The sequence below is a fragment of the Dermacentor silvarum genome, chromosome 3 (assembly GCF_013339745.2).
Source record: "Dermacentor silvarum isolate Dsil-2018 chromosome 3, BIME_Dsil_1.4, whole genome shotgun sequence".
Taxonomy (NCBI): Eukaryota; Metazoa; Arthropoda; class Arachnida; order Ixodida; family Ixodidae; genus Dermacentor; species Dermacentor silvarum.
This window is the reverse complement of record NC_051156.1, coordinates 159,991,301-160,011,202: the sequence shown is the minus strand read 5'-3', so window position 1 is coordinate 160,011,202 and position 19,902 is coordinate 159,991,301. Positions and strand designations below refer to the sequence as shown.

At 48.5% G+C, this 19,902-nt stretch overlaps 1 protein-coding gene across 1 annotated transcript; it reads left to right on the top strand.

Annotated features, from left to right (window-relative positions):
* Nucleotides 1–2,703: 2,703 nt before the first annotated feature.
* LOC119444958 (xyloside xylosyltransferase 1) lies at nt 2,704–19,896 on the top strand. The gene is made up of 2 exons (XM_037709294.2): nt 2,704–3,265; nt 19,023–19,896. The coding sequence occupies exons 1-2, from the start codon at nt 2,723–2,725 to the stop codon at nt 19,698–19,700; spliced, it is 1,221 nt and encodes a 406-aa protein (XP_037565222.1). The 5' UTR covers nt 2,704–2,722; the 3' UTR covers nt 19,701–19,896.
* Nucleotides 19,897–19,902: the final 6 nt, after the last annotated feature.

The following is a 19,902-nucleotide window of genomic DNA, read 5'->3' as shown; positions in this document are numbered from 1 at the left end:
TAAGTAAAAATTTAATGGTGGGATTCGGCAGCGTAATTTTGTTATGGAGATTTCTGATTTACGTGTGGGGCACCATTTATTGTCCCACGAAAAGGACAAATGATTAAATTCCGACGTTTGGATTTTCAGTTTCGTAGAATCTTGTAATAAGGAAAATTTTCTAAACCTAGGTGCATGCAGTGACATAAGCCGAACTAAGCATGGCAGACATAACTGGTCCATCAAGAGATATCCGCGTAAGTGTGTCAGCCATTTCATTTAAGAATATACCACGATGGCCTGGAACCCATACCAATCGTGCCAGACTCAAGTTAGGAGGGGCTGTTGGCGTCTCCTGTCGTAATCGTCGTCGTCACGGTAAGCAATCGGCTCGTGCTCGCGCTCGGCACGCGCTCGTGCCAGTGCTCCCGCGTTCGTCATCGTCGTCTTCCACAGCTGGCTGCGTTGCCGCTCATCATTCCAGCGTAGAATTTAGCTTCGGTCGTCGTAATGGCATGGAGGAAGGAAACCCCAGGAGAGGCCCTGGCCAGCACGAGCGTATTGAGAAGGTGTGGCGGATAGCACGTGCTGTTTTTCGCAAAGGAGCACTGGGACGGGTACCCCAAATGTCAACGTTGCCATGACAACCGCGCTCCTGAAGCTTCGCTGCTGTTCTTGGTCTCTGAAAAGTGAGATAAGATTTTTCCGTCGGTGTCTTTCCCGCAGCACCTTTTGTTCGCGAGAAAAGCTGACTTTGGGGTTTAGTGTGTAAGCTTGAAAGTTGTGTTTTGGGTCTGTGAGTGCGAGTGTCGGCCAGCAATTAATAGATACACTCAAGCAATCACGGCGCGGGTCTTCGTCGTCTTCTTCAACGTGCCACGGAAAAACACAGGAGCGCGTCTGCTTTATTAAACCTGCTACAGAAGTGTCGTAAGCTTTGTTTTGACGCGCGTCGGCAGCACACACTTCCGGCCGCTCGTAACAATGCAAGTTGAAAGTTCGCGCCCATCTGCTCCGGCGAGCTGCAGAACCTTTGATTGGAGGCGCAAAGAGAGGTGGCACACCAACATGGCTGCACTTCCGGCTTCAAAAAAGTGACGTCAGGGCCTCTCCTGTTTTGTTTCCTTCCTCCATGTCGTAATGGGGAGGCCGCGCTTACGGGGTTATGAGCCATTGCTTAAGGCAGTATAAACCCATTAGCGGTGCATCACTGCATGCTTCGCACCTCCCCAGGTTTCACGTTAGTGGATCTGCGTTTCGCACAATTCGAACACCGAGTTTTTTCTATAATACCGAAGTTATTCAAACCAGAGAAAGATATTACTCGAAGCTCCACTCTGCAAAATTCGACTACAATTACGTACACCAGTATTATTACGATTTGGGGCCTCGACCCTTGGCTATTGTCACAGATGCGTTTGTCGCGCGGTGTTTTATTTTTAACTGAAACAAGGCGATTACCCTGCTAATTATTGTAGCTTTATTCTATCTATCAGATCAGTATTCATTGCACTGAAATTGATTTCTCCAACTTCCTTAGTAACACTGTATTTATTCTCACCCTGATTGTAATCTCATTTAAAATTGACCCTTCAGTTAGTCTGACTGCTCGCTGGCATACTAGTCTAGTTATTCCAAAATCTTCGTTTTCTTCTCTTTTTTACTTTGCGTTTCTCATTTTCAAAAAGAGAGAGAGAAAAAAACATTTATTTAGACCATCGAGATCGTTGATCTTGAGGACGAGTGGGTGGTCCTCAAAAAGTTGTCGCAGTTTCACCTGAAAGGCGAAGCATCAATTGCGATAGCAAATTTGTAGAGAGCTATACGGAGTAATGATAGTAGCTTTATCAGGTGTATACCCTTGGACATGTAGCAGCACCGGCAACACGCAGAACTGTTGTCGACGCCGTCGGCGTTTTGCCCGCGTTCGCACAAAATGCGTACGGCGTTGGTGACTGTTGCCGGAGCCTCTGATATAAATAGGCACTAGATGCCGCAGCTAAACGTCGCCTCCCTTCCCTCCCCCTCCCCCCCCCCCCCCCCACGGCCTTTCGTGCGACAGAAGAAGGCGCGTTTGCCCTACATATATGGTGATTGTAAAGGAGGAAAGAGACGCCTACTTCTGCAGCCATTAAGGGAGCACGACACAGAACGCGCGTTTGTTCTCTGCCGTGCGTTGACTCCCCGTAAAAGCGCGCGTCCCTCGCGCCCTTTCACTCGCACATACAGTGTTCGGCGGCGCGCGGCGACGATTTCATCTACATTGACGTCATACGGAACCTCACGGCGACGGCGACGGCAGAAATCTGCTTTGGAGTGTCCATATAATTGCTATCGCAATAAAAAGAATTTTCTTTAGCTACCTACTGCCGCCCGATTCTTGGCATTTCCTGTTCAGTGGGTACGAGCCATGATAGAGGTTCATCATCATCATCATCATCATCATCATCATCACTGCGGCGCTGGGCGGATCGAGTCATACTTAAGCGCTTTAATTTTTTTTTCTTTTTAATTCATCATTTACTCCTTATTCTATTCAAGTCATTTGATATATTCTAATTATTCATTCTCAGATGCGTATATATTCCCACATTTATGTTTGTATTGTTTTATACATCTCCCTTCCGATTGTTATTTCAAACTACCCGGTTCTTGGCCAATCCCCCAGAGTGGGTATGTGCCAGTGACTCCAAGGCTCTACATCTACATCTACATCTACTTAAGCGCTGCGTGTTCGGTGTAGATGGAGCGTGTCACTCCTCGCAAACATTGCACACTGCAGCAGGACGCGGCGCCTACGGGTGCCACGTCCTCTTCCCGTTGGACAACGGCACGGCTGCTGCTCACCTTCGGCGTCGTAGCGGTGCTCGTCATCCTCTACGCGAGTCCACGGGAGATGCGCATCGCGATCGGAAGTGGTGCGTCCCGGGACTCCGTGCGACAGAGGGGCAAGGCATCGTGCCACAAGAACATCAGCATAAGGAGCTACGGCAATGCCAGCGCATTCAAGTTTCCGGTCCGAGTGCTGGGACGGGTTCGACACGAGTCGAGAGCCAATGCCACCATCGACTTGGACTACTCCGACCAAAGCGTGCACGTGCTGCTCATTTTCACACATGCTTGTGAATCGAGTAACATGCGCAAGAAGCTGTCGAACTGTCTTGGCTCGCTGATGGCCCTTAGCAGCGTCCCGCTTCGACTCTACATCGTCACGGACGGCCCCAGCGCCGATATAGCCCGGCAGGTACTCGTGGACGCTTCCGCCAACGCCTCTTCGGATGTACTGGTGAGTGGATTTGCATGCGCAACCGCATCAAACATCAAGCGTGGCTCGCCCCGTCTCCTCTGCACGTAGTTCGTCGCGTCCGCCCGATTTACATGTAGGCCTCGGCGCCCCGCTCGAACGCCAACCTCGAGAAATCGTGGTGAAACCTCTCCCCGCGGGGGGAGAGAACTGGGGTCGAGAATTGCTGGGGAAGAGAACCGTAATGTTGAACGCTATGCATGAAGGCGAGCTTTCTGGTAGAAACGCTGCCTCTTGCGTGGGCCGATCCCGGAGGTAGTGCACAGCCGTGCCAACATATTACATAATTTTCAGGGTTCTGTTATTGTTTCCCACTTTTAATATTTCTGTCTGAGAAAATTTATCGTAAAAGGCATGAGCTGTCAGTGTTTTGTTTCATGCCATTCGTTTGTGGGCTGTCATTATCTAAATTCGGAGGAATAACTTTGTCAAGCATGTAAGAGACAAGGCACGAGCAACATAAGTGATATAATGGTGGGGTAATATAACCCGAATATGCCGCATGTCATATACCAAGGAGCGGCATACACATATACCTAAATATATACACTGGAAGTTTCGCTCACGGGACGCCGGCGACGACACCGCATTTCTGCGACACGGGGCCCTCGACGCGCGCGGTAGATGTCGAACGAACGCTATCGCGTTAAAAAGCAGGCACGTTCTCTTCTTCGCCTTCTCTTTCCGCATTTCCTTGTGGTTTTACTCGTGAACCTGTGGAAGTGTGTTCGCTTTCTGTGGTGGCGAAAACGACAGTTTCAAGAAATTCATGAGCCATTCCACTCTGTGAGGGTGGCCCTGACCAGCGAAGCTGTTCAGCGCACGACACAGAGGTGACACAGAATTTTGATCAAAGGTGTTAAATTATTTATTGTCCTGGGGCGGTATTCTGTAAGAGTCTACCTAGTGGACTGTCCATTTCGGCGGCCGCTGATTTGCTGCTGCTTGACGTGCAGGAAGGAGACTGGCTGGCACCTTCCTGCACATCAAGCAGCAGCGAATCAGCGGCCGCCGAAATGGACAGTCCACTAGGTAGACTCTTAACAGAATACTGCCCCTGATCTGTGGTCATCGTGACGATAGGTACGCACACACATTCGCGTATCACCCCTGTTATTTTAAATCTGTCCGTCATTTAAGACAATTAATGGCTCATATCCCCTTAAGCAGTGACTCATACCCCCGTAAACGCGGCCTCCCCATTACGACGACAGAAGAGAAGTAAAACTCTACGCTGGAATGATGAGCGCCAACGGAGCCAGCTGTCAAAGACGACGACGACGACGAACGCATGAGCGGTAGCGTGAGCGCGTTCGCGTGGTTGCGCTGAGGGACGCCAGCGAGCCAGCTGTGGAAGAAGACGACGACGCTCGAGCCGTTGCTGATGATGATAGTTCTTCCGCGTGAACGTCATGGTCTAGCTTCGCAGTCAAAGAAGTGAGAGTTTACTGCGGCGCATTTGACGGCAACCACGGCTGCATAACTCGGTTGCTGATGGGTGCCTTGCGCCAGGGAGAGAAGCTCTAAATTTGCGTGCGATGATGGTTGGGACTATACAGAGGCAAAACACAATAACTCAAAACGGATTGTCAGCCGTGTGTGATGACGATGAAACGCTTCAGTTGGAACAAAAGGTTATTTATTCAAATGGAAAACTGGAACTTAGCGATGCCATGTGCTTCGGCTCGGCGCGTTCCTCCCGAATCTCTCCTGCGCCCCCTCGTGTCCGCTCTCACAAGCCAGAATTAAATGGGCTCCTTGATGCCAGGTGGCGCTAGTGGTCCGTAGTAGACGCGGTCCCTAACACACCCGGGCTCCTGAATAATGCGTCCTCGCATTACGCTAATCTGTCACGAAATCTTCGAGCCAACATGGTGGCTTTCTTTGTCTGGGCCGGTCATAAGAAGCCGTTGGGGCTTGAGTAGTTTAGGCGGTGTCGTCTTGTGTTTGGGTAAGGACTGCTCCAAGCGCTGTGTGGGAAGCGTCGACATGTACTTGTGTCGGTAGACTTGGATTGAAAGTCGCCAGGATAGGTGCCTTGGTTAGTCGTTCCTTTAGTGTGCCCGTAGCGTTTTGGCATTCAGGTGTCCACTGAACAATTGCATCTTTCTTCGTGAGAAGTGTCAATGGTCGAGCAATTTTTGGGAGGTCTTTTATATACTTGCGGTAATGTGACGCAAGTCCAAGGAAGGACCTCACCTCACTTTTTGTTTGTGGCACCGTGTAGTTCGCTATCGCTGCAATGCGATGTAGATCGATCGTCACTCCTCCTTGTGATATCAAGAGTCCAAGGAATGGTATCCGTTTTTCTGCAAACATACACTTGCTGTACACAACACGCAGTCCTAGGTCGTGAAGAGCCTTCAGTACCTTGTCAAGTATTTCGATGTGTTCCTCAATGGTGTCTGTGAAGATGCACTCATCGTCTATGTAGACAATCACGTGGCCGTTGTCAATGAGCTCTCGAAGACCTTCATTCATGACACTCTGCGTTGTTGCGGGAGCGGTGCATAGGCCAAACAGCATTCGTAATGGTTCGAAGTGTCCACCTTCTGTTACGAAAGCGGCTTTAGAAATGTCTTCACGCAGTGGTATGTTCAAGAAGGCTTTATTAACATCAAGTTTTGACAGATATCGCGATCCTGCCACTTTTCGAATGAGTGTGTCGACTTTTGGCATGGGGTAGGCTCGCTTCACTGTCTTTGCGTTTAAAAATCGGTAGTCCACACACAATCGTTTTGGTGTAGTCTCGTGGTGCGGTTGGTCAACAATTACTGGTGAGGCATAGGCAGACCTTGATGGGCGGATGATACCTTTCCTAATCCACTCTTGTGTCTCTTGCCGTATGAACCTCCTATTGGCATCACTTGTGCTGTAGGGCTGCATCCTAACCGGTTTCTGGTCGGTGAGTTCAATTGTGTGTTCGGCGTGTGTGCACAGACCCATGTCGTTGTTAGGGTGGGTGAAGACATTGATGTTGTTTAGCAGAGAAGCCTTGTGTCTAACGATTTCGCTCGTCAACACGGCGTGTCTAACGATTTCGCTCGTCAACATGAACAGACGTGTCCGTCGCGAGGGTCAGAGATACGTCAGAGACGAAACCTGCCGTGCCGCCTTGCGACCATACCACCCGCTACGTTAATCCCGCTACGGTCACCCACCCTCACTACTTCGTCTGGTTTGCCCTGTCCTGGAGTGGGGGAGAGGAGAGGGGAAGAGTTCCCGGATGGTGGAGGGTATAAGAAAGCCAGTAAGCAACCACGTCGAGAACACTTTTTGCTGTGCCCTAGCGTGCAGGTGTATGTCATCATCATCATCATCATCATCAGCCTATATTTATGTCCACTGCAGGACGAAGGCCTCTCCCTGCGATCTCCAATTACCCCTGTCTTGCGCTAGCGTATTCCAACTTGCGCCTGCGAATTTCCTAACCTCATCATCCCACCTGACTTTCTGCCGTCCTCGACTGTACGCTGTATGGTGTATGTACGCTGAACGTTTCTTGTATGTTTCCTTTGGAGCATACCGCTCGCCCGTAACCATGTATTAAACTTGTTTGTTTTTACGTCGCCTCGTCTTTCCTGCCGGACCCTCTCCGATGGTCAACCTGGTTTGAGCTTCAAGCGGACCCTGTTGAAGGTTCAAACCCCGGCCTGTAACATTAGATAGATAGATAGATAGATAGATAGATAGATAGATAGATAGATAGATAGATAGATAGATAGATACTCTCAAAATGCAAATGTTCGCCAAGAAATGCTTCGCATTTAAAACAAACCCACTTAGCTAAACCAGCCTAACATGTGGCTTCATATAGTGACACTCAGTTCTTGTGAGGCTTCAAATGTTGTACAAGTTTTGCATGTCATTCTGAATGAACTACTCTAATCATTTAGCAAGGTCTTGGACCCTTCTCCGTTCAAATATGCTATAGGAAAAGAAATTCTTTGTGCTGCGCCATCGCAGGTGTCATGTACGTGCAAGCAGCACAGCATGGTGCTCCATGCGTAATGATGGAATGTCAAAGGTTGAGCTGATCTGAAATGAGCAGTGGAGCACCTGCATCTGCTCTGAATTGACCCATGGGAAACAAGATCTCTGCGATGGGAAAAAAAATCACCTACGATTACGATACTCCTTAATGCAAAATTTGAGCGCAGCTCTATACGTGTTTTCATTTCGCGTGTCAATATTTTGTATTATGATTATATAGGTGCACTGTTTAGATTATGAAGAGGACGCTGTGAGTAGCGTAGGTGGCGCGGACAATCTTTCTCGTGCGGCACGTAGCAAATGGAGCGTAGTGTGGCGCGACTGCCTCGCTATTCGGGAGATCCCGAGAAGCAGCGCGTGGGTGACGCGTGGGCGCGATGCACAGCAGCCGCCGCAGACGGACCTCCGCTAATCCAGCGCTTTGTTTCCGTACAGACGACGGGCCCTACTCGAGCGCCATATTGTAGCCGTTGTCGCCGCACAGCCCGTGTTGCGCGGAACTACGATTTTCTTCGCACGCTTTCGTTCCACCAACGACGAGAGCGGCCCTTCGTCGCGGGGAAATCGTGCCCCCATGGTGTCAGCGGCGACGACACCCAAGGGAGCGTCACATCGAGCCTTACTCGTAGACGCTCGCCATCGCCCCTTGCAGAAGCAGTGATCCCCGCCACACACGCTAGTACCGCGGACTGACCTCAGCAGCCGATCGACGCTGCGGATGAGCGTAGCCCTCCCCACCTCACGCAATCCTGCCCCCTCGGACGCGCTGATGAGATCGCCCACGCGGCGGCGGCATCTCAGTGCACGCGCTGGCAGTCTTGCCAGGTCCGACGAGGCGGCGTAGCCAAAAGCTAGAGAAGTTGTAGCCCAAAGGAAGCCAAACACAAAAAAGTGAAAAAAATTTCGAAGCCAAATATAGCCATTTTTATTTGCAGTTTTATTTGTGTATACATTTTCGCATTCGACTACGGCAATTCTTTTTTGCACAACCCGTTGTAACAAAATGTCCGTGCCGCCGTGACGGTCGGCCCTGGACATCAAATCATGCTTGCACAGAACACTTCTTGTTTGGGCCCGGAAGTTCCAGCGAATAGCTGGAGAGGGCGAAATCTGTGCTTTTATTTTATGAGATATAGTACTTAAGTTTATATGAGAATTTTATTTATTTACAGTAATATTAACTACGGACTCTGCTTTTTAGCTGTTGTGAACGCAAAATAATGCTTAGTATTATAGATGTTTCACGTCATCTCTGCCTACGGCGTAGAAGTTCAGCTGTCCATTGATATCCGACGTGCTCACGGCTTCATTTCTTTTATGAGCTAAAACAAGTCTTTCGCGCTATGAAATCTCGTATTATTTGTCACATCGTCCTATCTTGTTCTCTCGTTTTCTTTTTTTTTTTTCAATTAGCTTGGCCCGGGTTAGATGGTACATGCTTTATACATATACTGTCCGTTTACATCAACCTCCCGCCATCTTAGGTCTCCAGCACAACAAGGACATGCGTTAAAATAAAGTGACAGACAACAGCTGCTACTCGCTGTCTGAATCGGTGTAAGCGAAGCTTTAAAAGATTACTGTGCAAAATGGCACACCAGTGTAAAAAGCGCGCAGTAGTTTTCAGCGACGAGCACGTCCCGAACGTAACTCGCTCGAAATGGTAAAAGCCGCGACGGTGCACAAAGAGCAAAGGTAAACAACAAATTGATAAACAGTGGTTATGCTGTGAAAACTGCTACTGTCAAAAATCAACCAATGTTGATGGGCTAATAAAGTTTTAGGATAGGGGCCTCAAAGAGCTTTGCGGGTGTTAGCGTTGGGGCATGCAGGGGTGAAGAGATTTAGAATAGGCGTCTTGCGTTTGCGGATAGCGTGTTGCACTTGCACGTCACTACAGCATCAAAGAAAAGCTGGTATAAATATTGCAATGAAATATACCATTTTATAATAAGAAGAGTAATTTAAATTTTCGTGTTCTCGCGTTTAATTACAATTTAGAACTTATTCTATTAGCAGCAAGCAACTTGTGCTTAGTTTTCAGTAATCAACTTTACGTACCTTCACCCAGCCAAGTCAACCCGTGCTAGGCCTACGAGCCATGAAATCGACAATTGAATTCGGAATCAGCGGCGTCTAATGAATCAATCTTCATTACACATGTTATTTGAGAGAAAGCGATAACCGCAATCACTTCTCCCAGCTTACGAACTTCACGCGTTACCACGAATCGAGCCCAGTTTGGTGCTAGGTTAGAACCGTCGCTTCCATGGGTGCCGCCATGCTTGTTGACGAAAGCGTTTGGGGCAGCTTTTTGTTCCCCCGCTAAATCAATGAAATAGCGTGCCTGACGCAAAACCCAAACATATTTTGCGTCTTGCGCATGCGCAGTGGCTTCGACGCAATTTCTTTGGGGCCCCAAAACGTTTGAGGCCCCTATTCTAAAACTGTCTAATAATTGTTGGGGTTTTACGTGCCAAAACCACGATATGACTGGGAGGCATGACGCAGTGGAGGGCTCCGAATTAATTTTGGTTACCTCGGGTTCTTTAACGTACACCTAAATCTAAGTACACGGGTGTTCTTGCATTTCGCCTTGATCGAAATGCGGCCGCCCTGGCCGGGAATCAATCCTATGTCCTCGAGCCAGCAGCGCGACACCTCACAAGCTAAGCTAACACGGAGGGTGAAGTTCATGTGACGTGGTGCACTGATGTCATCGTGGCAAACATGCTTCAATATTAGCAGAAAGAGTTTCGGCATCCGTGACGTTAGCGGCAAACCATCTAGAAGTAAAAGCACCAGAACCCACCTTTGGCTCGGGGTCTTGCTCCCGTTCTTTTTTATACGTTCTTGCATACTTGGCCCACTTCCCCATGTTTGGATTCTCCTCTCTAAGGAGGATGCAATCTTACGTCCAACCTATCGAAATGAATCTCGAATGTAAGCACGAACAAAAATTCATCTAGCAGGAGAAGGAAAATGGCATTAAAGCTTCGCGCGAGAAACGTGGAGTAGGTCGAAAGCTGTGCCCGGCATGATACTTCACCCAGAAGACATGGCCATGAAAACATTGGAGCGTGTCATCCACCCGTGCTTCCTTTCTTTCACGTCGGCGCCACGATCGCCCGACGGCCCCGACCCTATGTTATTGCTCTCCCTTCCTGAGCATAGTCATGTTAGTACAGTGTAGTGTAGAAAACCCACTACTCCCAGGTTCATCCCGATGCCCGAGGACCGGCAACATAACGGTCAAGCGGCGTGTAAGTTTAAGTGCATCAAATATCAAAGCCACCAGCTCAGAGAACGGCGCATAGAGGGAAGGGAAGGGGAATGGGGGACATTTCGCGCACGCACACACGCACAGCCACGCGGCCGGCTCAGCCAGCTAAAACATAGCCTTCGAGATTTGTGTCTACCCGATCAGAGCCACCTCTGGAGTGTGGATTATCTACCTTATAGGGAGCGAAACAATTACCCTAATCTAGGCACCTCACTGGAAAAACCACTGGGGTTGCCTTTTAATACATGTACACGTTTTTTTTAAATTTAATTAACGTCTTCTATCTCTCTCTGGAGCGTGGATTAGGCCGCCACTTATAGCCCAAACAAAGCCAAATCGCAGATTTTCAGTAGCCCAAATATAGCCACATAGCCAACTCGTCCAAGTCGACGCCAAAAATTTTTTCCTGTAGCCCAATTTGGCTATATATAGCCAAACCTGGCCACACTGCCTGAGGCTGAGCGCTGGCCGTCTCCCCTCCGCTCCCCCTCCGCTTTCCGCCTCATGCGTTCTTTTATCTCCCTCTGCGCTCCTTGGGTTTGTAATATCGATGAACGATTAATCGATTAGTTGATTAAAAGTATCCCGCAAAACGATTAATCTTCATCGGTGTACACCTCTCATTTAATCGACTTAATCGATTAGGCATGTTCGATTAATCGTTTTCGAGAGTTTGACACGAGTTGCGCGAAAATATTGAAATCGTACAAGAATGACGGAGCACGAGCAGTGACTGTGCGGCTGTGGTAGAGCGACCATAAAGAAACAAATTCAACAAGAGGGGACACTCGGCCAAAACTGGCAACAGGAAACACATCACGCTATAGTATTCATGCCGAACGTTAGCTGCCGCGAGCATCGAAAAAAAGATAGTGAAATTAAGTTAACAGATATCGTTTTATTTTTTAATTCTTTGCCGCGAAAACTAAAACGTTCTGCGTATAAATTAACTTAAACTTTGTGACTAATTTTTCTTGCGTAACCATGCGTCATCCGCCAGACGCTCCACCGAAGCGAGCGAGGACGGCTGCGCGTGCGTTTGAGCGCTCGCCCGCGGCGACTCGTCTGTCTCCTTTTTTTTATGTAGCCTGGTTTCTTGGGCTCCCAGCGTATTATTGCGTTCCTTCTGCACTGGGACAAGACACCACTGCACTATTGGACTACGGCAAGGTGAGAAATTTTGTTTCACAGTCTACGACGCAATTAGGCTTACGGCACGGGACCGAGACTAAAGACGCAGTTTGCGAAAAACAGCTTGACCGTCCTGGCGTAGTTAATTTGAGTTAATGAATCGTGCTGGGACATGTTTCCGACGCTTCCTAGGGGATTCTTGCAACTTATTTCGGTTATGTTGAGGCACACTGGCCGCACAGGGCGCTGTGACGCAGTTAGCGATAAGCAGCTCGGCCGTGGTGACGGAGTTTGGCGTGTAATGAATCTTAGAGGGACAAGTTTGTGACGTTTTTTGTGGCCCCGGAAAAACATACCTTCTTTCGGTACTCACGCCTGTCCAAAACTCGATGGCCGATTGCCAAGAGTGATAACATGGGAGTGTGTTGCTGGCGCCGGCAGAACGCGCAAAAGATAATGCCGAGGAACATATAAGAAACGTGTCATTCGAATATTCCGTCTTCTAAAGGACTGAAAACAGGCTTTGCACCCACGCATTTGTCTTGAGTGCGAGTAGAAGGCATTCTGCGAACGTCTAGCATGGTCCGGCTGGGAGCCTCTGTTGCGTCCGTTCGGCCAAGTTTTGGAAACGCGAAGTCGCCCATGCATTTGTGCTGCTAAAGTGCAGGAAATAATGCCTGGAAATGGGGGAATGCTTGGAAATCAGATGTTTTCATATTTTATGGCATTGTTTGGGATGAGTCGGGTATTTACTACGCCATGTATGTAAATGCGAATTGATTTTGTTTGTAATGCCACCCATTCCCCGCTTTCGCACGTTTCGCCTCTACACGCAGTATTCCTATGTCTAAATACCAAAATGACACGAGGTTGTAACATGCTGTTACATGCTTGTAAATGTAACATGCTTGTAATTTACCTTTTTTTCAGCTGATTCCGTCCGGTGGAGCTTCATACGGGAACTACTTACCTGGGTCACAACGCTGGATGAACGCACAAAAAGCGCGCAACAAGCTTTTATACAGAGCAAAATAGAGCTTCATACGGGAACTACTTACCTGGGGTCACAACGCTGGATGAACGCACAAAAAGCGCGCAACAAGCTTTTATACAGAGCAAAATAAATATTTCCTCATTTCACAAGGGGCCCTGCATCTACGTTGTGAAATTGCACGTGGAAAAGATTCGATGGGACTTGACAAGATCGTTCGCAATCATTTTTACCAAATCATAAACCGATTCCGCACGAAGACCGTGCGCAGTCGAGCAGAAAGAAAAGAAAAAAAAAAAGGGGGGGGGGGGGGGGGGGGGCGCAGCCGGCGTGCTAGCTAGCGTTCAAAATGCGCGCGCCCAAAACCGAAAACGGCAGTGATTGATGCCGACCGCTTGGCGCGCTGCAGTCAATTCGGCCGCTGGGCTCTATGGGAGTGTCCGCTTTTGTTGAACTCCTTTCTCTATGGAGCGACTGTCGACTGTTTTTCCTAGTCCCGAATGATGCCGAGCAGAATGCTTCCCCTCTCTTCACCCAGGCCACGCGAATCCGCAGGCTTGAAATGCCGTCGCAATTCACGGCATACTATAGCAACCCAATCGTTCATCATCGTATCACTCCTAGTCCACTAAAGACGTGGCACGGTGCGCGCGCAGGTTTGGAGCACGTATTTGACATAACGATGAAGTTCATATCGACTCCAGCAAATGCGTAGCTTCCGAGCGTCTGTTCTCGCATGCTGGTTGTGTGCTTATTCAAAGAAGGTGTCGGTTTCACCCGAACATCCCAGGCAATTGATATTCCTTCGCTCTGTAGAAAAGATCACGTGGTTTAAAATCCTAAACCATGGTTTTGGGGGTGGTGGTGGTGGTGTTGCAGCAGGCCGGGTTAGCCTGGCATAGACATCCGGCAATTGTTCTGCCCGAGCCTCCTATGAGTTGAGATAAGCGGTGTGTCACCAGGTGTCGATGAGCCCCGTGTCTCACGGGAAGGCAATCAGCACTCGTTGCACTCTCTTCCTGATTGCCGCGGGCTCTCCGCGGATACCGACGTCTTCAAATATTTTGTGCGGGAGACCACTCTTTTGCAGGCTGTCGACCGTTGTGTTTCCTTCTGTATCAAACTGTGGCTGTAGCCAAATGAAATGTTCAATTTCGCCGATATCACCACAGAAGGCACAGAGCGGGGAAGCGCACCGTCCAGTCATGAATAGCCAAGCCGGGGTGTACACAGAGTAGGTTTGATGCTGTACAACAACGTCGCTTCCTCGCGAATAAGCCCAAGGATCACGCAGGTTTGGTGTGTAGTCTTTTGGATCGCGCTAAAGTGATAAAGGATTGCATCCTCAGAGTTCTGCAGAATGTGTGGCGCTCTCACATTTGGGACACATATCAGCGCTAGACGTGCAAGAGCGTCAGCTTTCTCGTTTCCTTCAATTCCTACGTTGGATGGGGTCCATTAATATTTTACGTTAAATTCCTTGCTCATTAGATCTTTTATCAATGCTAAAGATTGCCATGTAAACTTCTTTCGAGCTAGGCCAAGAAATAATCGTTGTAATGCTGACTTTGAGTGTGTCAGCACGGCGATATCTCGTGCAGAATAGACCCGTAGTTTTAGCAAGGCTGCGGTAATTGCGGCGATTTTTACTGTTGTAGACGAACCTACGCGATCTAGGCGGCCAGACCATGGTACATCAAGGAAGGGTATGCAGAATTCTGCTGCGCAACTATCTGTTTGTGCACTCACCGACCCGTCTGCTGGTATGCTGTGCTCAAGTGGTCCAGTACAAGGAACTTAGCTTCGGCAGTTGGCATGGTGCGTTTCGCCGGTAGCCGGGGTAAATTGAGGCTGCAGGTAATGTCAGAAAGAGACCATGCCGGGTCGAGACGACTCCGTTTAGGCCATTCCAATCCTAAAAATCGGAAGGTGTTCAGCACCGCATGGAAATTAGAGTGAGTTCTTGTTGTTAGCCGCCGGAGAAGCGCCGTGCCTGGGGAAACTCGTCCAGCCTTAATAAATGCGTGAACAAGGCCTGAAATACCAAAAGGCGGAGTGGGAGAGACTGCTTCATCAGTAACATTATTGTTTGAAATTGGCCGAGCAACTCCCATCGCCAAGCGAAGTCCCTTTCTATATACTGCCTCCAAGCGCTCGAATTGACTCGGTGATGTTGATATGAGCGGCAGTTGATAGAGAATGCGGCTTGTTATCAGTGCAGCGTTCAGTGTAGGCATCGACATTGGATTGTTTCCCCAACGTACACCTGCCAAGCGACGAAGTGCGTTGACTCTGCATGCAGTCACAGCACTTTCAACCACGCGTCGCCGCTGTAGCTTGCTGTGTATGGTGACGCCCGGGAAATGAACACTATAGTTGCGCCATGACAATCCGGCGCCATGACAATATTGTATTGTCACAATCATAATAAATTTCAAACTTCAACGAATTGGATGGCCTCTGCTATGCAGCGTCAGACGTGTTGACTTCCGCGTCACTCCAGTAATTTTCGTTTCCCCTGTGCGAATTGCAATTCCTTGCATATTTTTGTTGGACTTCACCTTTCACTTCCATTTTTTCTTATTTCTTGGTCAACTGTATTGTGCAGGGATTCACAAGTATACCATTTATCTTGTTTAAGGCTGCTCTAAGTGCCATTTTATAACATATAATGTTTATATTTTCAAAGGCCACTAGTGCCAACTCTAGTGCCAACTCTAGTGCCAACAAATTAAACATTAAACGTTATACACTTGTATTTCCAACTTGGTTCCACCTCTCAAATATTAAAATAGGGTCCCAGAAAAGTAGAGAACTGTGTTTCAACCTTTTTAAAGTGCCCGGCAAAAATTTCGATTAATCGATAAAAATCCCTGCATCGAAATCGATTAAAGGCTAAAATTATGAGTGATTAATGGTTAATCGAATAAAAAAATTAATCAACCATCCCTATGCGCTCCGCGTTGTATTGGGGGCATAGAACGTGCAGTTCTATGACCCCAATTAAAATTGCGTTGGCTTTTCTCACAAGGATGTAAAAGCGTGTTTTACCCAACGTTTTTAGAACCTAAAAGCTTGTTTTACCCAACGTTTTTAGAACATGCTTCCCAACGTTTATAGAAGTTCTATAAACCCGTTGATACAACCTACCACAAGTAAAACACCATGACATGTCTAATGGTGGTGGGTGGTGCTAAAAACTTTAATTCGTCAACAGAAAATGATTTATGAGAACATGTGGGAATTCTTGATGGATTTGTGCGGTGGCCGTCAGACCGTGTCTTACGGCGACTTCTAAAGCCCAGGTCACGGCCTGCAGTTGAACCGCAGGTTCCGAGCTGGTAACCGCAGCCTCCCACTGCCCTCGGTTGGATAGCTGCCATTCGGCTCTAGGTTTGAGCTCAGGGCATTCGTGCAAGATGTGTGCTAAATCGGCATTGTCGGCCTACAATCGGGGGAATGTATCTCTGGGTAGATAATGGATAGCTTGTACGGGTTGGGGAAGGTGTGTGTTGGGAGTTGCCTCCACGTCACCTGCTGGTTTTTGGTTAAGGATTTGTCAGGGGGTGGGTATTCGATTCTTTCGTTTTTATAGTATTGCGTAATTTTGTGGTAGGTTATCATGCGCCATTTTGCTCCTCGCAGGATCGGTTGGCGCGCTGTCCGGTTGACGAGACCTCAGGCGAAATTGTGAGCTGCTTCGTTCCCGGGATGGGACGAGTGTGCTGGGATCTAGATGATTTTGATCTGGCGGGGCGTGAAACGTGTTTTCTTTAGGATTTGTAGCGCCGCTTCGTGGATTCTGCCTTTGGAAAAATTACGCATGGCCGTCTTGGAGTCGCAGAAAATGATTTTGGCTGTGGTATTTGTGATAGCTATTGCAATCGCGGCTTCTTCCGCTTCTTCCGCGTGCATTGCAAAGATGGTGAGCGCGGTGATTTGTTTGAGGTTGTTTCCTACCACCCCTGCGGAGAAAGCGTCGCTTTCTCTGAGTTCGGCTGCGTTTACGTAGACCGCCTCCTCGTGGTTTGCGTAGTGTTTCTGGTGCTTTGGCCCGGGCCTGTCTCCATTTGCTGTGATACTCCGGGTGCATGTTCTTTGGGATTGTGTCGACCCTGAGGTGACTGAAGATGTCTCTGGGTATGGGCTCGACGTTTGTTTGAGTGCTCTCGTGCGGGATGTTGTTTTCTTGGGATGTGTCTTCCCGCAGGTGTCTTGGTTCATCTTTCGTATTGGGCTGTCCTGTGTGCTTCAACTAGTTCGTCGAGCGTGTTGTGGACGCCAATTTTCAGGAGTTTCTCGGTGGGCGTGTATCTCGGCAGGCGGAGCGCCGCCTTCTAGGTTTGTGTTATGAGGCAGTCTAACGTTTCCTTCTCCGCTTTATACAGGTGGACATATGGCTGGGAGTTCACTAAATGACTGAGCACGAAAGCCTGGATTAGACGCCTAAGATCCGCTTCCCTCATCCCAAAGTTTTTTGGCAATGCGTCGGATCAAACGGTTGGTTTGGTTCACGCATGCCGTAAGTTTGTTGATAGTCACTGCGTTTTTGCCGTGGCTTTGTAGGTGCATGCATAATAACCGGATCGTTTGGACCGCGGGAACTAGTGTGTCGTCCACGTATATTTCTATTGGGACTGAGGTTTTTGTGTGGCCTCGTGGAAGTTCCGATTTTTGCGGGAAGCAAGATATTCCTATCTTTCTGGCGTTTTCTGAGAATACGTCTGCTCCAGTTTGCAGTAGGAGCTCGATCTCTCCGCCGTTTCCCTTGGTTACCCAGAGTGTTATGTCGTCTGCGTATAGGGAGTGCGATAGGTTTGGTATTCCTTCGAGCAGCTGTGCCATGGCTATGAGTGGGACATTGAAGAGGAGGGGCGAGATGCTTGAGGCGTTCCCCTGCTTCCCAGCATGAAGGGGTCGGATGTGAGTGACCCGAAGCGTATCTACGCCGTCCTAGCGGATAGGAAGGATTTGACGCAAGTCTGGGTTCGCTCGCCTACTCCTAGATTTGAAAGGGCTTCCGTGATAGCCTCGTGCTTGACTTTGTCGAATTCTTTGGTTAAATCCAAAGCTAGGATTGCTTTAGTTCGTTTAATTGCTGTGAATAGGGTTGATGACCTCCTCCGATAGTATGAGCATGAGGTCTTGCGTAGAGAGGTGTTGTCTAAAACCCAAGATTGTGCTGGGGAAGAGTTCATGCTTGTCCGTGTGTTCTTGCAGGCGATCTGGAATCACGTGTTCAAGCAATTTTCTCAGGCATGACGTGAGGGAGATAGGTCTCAAATTTTGTATTTGTAGACTTTGCCTGGTTTCGGTATGCCGGTTATCTTTGCGTGTTACCACGCTGCCAGCAGCTTGCCTTTTTCCCAGCATTGGTTAAAATGTTTTGTGATATCGTTGATTAATTCCTCGTCCAGGTTTTTCAAATTTCTGTTTGTGATTCCGTCCGCTCCCGGAGCAGAGGATTTGCGGAGTTTGTGCAGCGCCGCCTTCATCTCTGCGGTCGTTACTTCCTCGCCCATTCCTAGATTCGGAGGTCCTTTATACTCAGGAAGCGTTTCCTTGTCGGAGGTATCTAAATATCTGCTCCCGAGTTCGTCGAGGAGTTCGTCGTGTCTGGAACAAATGCGCGGTGTGCAGCTCTCAAGATTCACCGCTGCGTGTGTGCATTGGGCTAGTGAGAGCAGGAAGAGGACCACGTCGAGGAGGTTGGCTTTGAAAGCCTGGCAGCCGGACGCCATGCTCTCTTCTATATTTCTTTTCTTTTCTTACATGCAGACGCAATAGGGGCTAAGCTCCTGGTGAAGTGAGATTTCGTTGTTCCTTTCCAATGCAGAATGGTGGCACAGAGAGGAGACGCAGCCTTGAGGCAATGGAGTTTTTTCTCGCCCTTTATGAAAAATGTAATCTTAGAGGAGAAATAATGTTTAACCCGATTTCTATACAATAATTTTTGGTGCAAAAATCTTGGTTTACTCAAAAATGAAGGACGCTATGTGTGTATGCATTAGTATGCTCTATTGAACTCGCGGCCCACATGAGAACTGTATGTTTTGGGATTTTATACGGGGAATGGGGCCAAGTCAACTTTCCATGCCGTAGCACAAACTAGCGGACAAAACAGAGAAAGAAAACCTGCCTTAGTGTGAATATTCAGCAGTTGCTCAGGGACCGTCCATACGAGGGGATTATATTCTTTGTGTGCATCGTCTTTCTTTCCGGATCTTCGTCTATTTACGCCGTACAATTTAATCATTAGCTATTAAATGGCTGTCCTAGTTGTTGAGCCACCAAGGCACACGCTTAATGCACATTGCAGTAAGATACTCTTCTTCTCGCAGGCAGAGCTTCTGCACGTGGATGACATGCTGGCTCCACTCGCGGACCTGACGTCCTTCTTACAGCCCCTATTCAGCCCCGACGGCGGTTACTACGGCAAGAAGCTCTTCCTCATGTCTACAGGCATACATCGGCTGTTTCCTGTGGCGGTCCGTCACCTCATCCTTCTAGACATTGATCTCCAGCTGCGCTCAGACATTGCCCTCCTGTATCGCCACTTTGCCCTGTTTCCTACGGGCACCATCATGGGGATGGCATACGACCTTCAGCCCGGCTATCGTCACGTTCTGCAAAAATACCGGCGGAAGCATCCGGGTACCACGTGCGGCGAGCCACCGCCACGTGGAAACCCAGGGATGAACAGTGGCGTAGTGCTCGTTGATCTTGAGGCAGTTAGGAACTCGGCTATCTACAAGAATTTCCTCCGTGCCAAGGTAGTGAATTTTCTGGTCAAGAAATACAGCTTTCGTAACAACCTCGGAGACCAGGACTTCTACTCACTCATTTGCTGGGAACGCCCCGAGCTGTTCTACGTGCTTCCGTGCACGTGGAATCGACAGCTGTGCAAGTATTGGCGGTATCGCGGCTACGCAGACGTTTTCGATGAGTACTACAGGTGCAACGGGACTGTTCACATTTATCACGGGAACTGCAATTCTGCCATACCGTCGATGAAGTGACAGTGTAACGTCCCGCACTGTTGTTGGCATGTACAAAGTTTGCGGATGTTCGAAATACAACACGCACTTGCAGCTTACTAGTTCAGTATTAAATTATGCTCTTCTAATTGATCACCGTAAATCTGTTTTCTTGCATTTGTTTCTACATTATGTCATAAAATTAGCAGATGAGATCAAAGTTTTATTTATTTTTTTAGCTTTT

What these genes read in the sequence shown, in the direction of transcription:
- LOC119444958 (XM_037709294.2), top strand. Translation starts at nt 2,723, where the DNA reads ATGGAGCGTGTCACTCCTCGCAAACATTGCACACTGCAGCAGGACGCG. An exon ending in ACGCCTCTTCGGATGTACTG is followed by an intron (nt 3,266 to 19,022) that starts GTGAGTGGATTT and finishes TTCTTCTCGCAG; the next exon opens with GCAGAGCTTCTGCACGTGGA.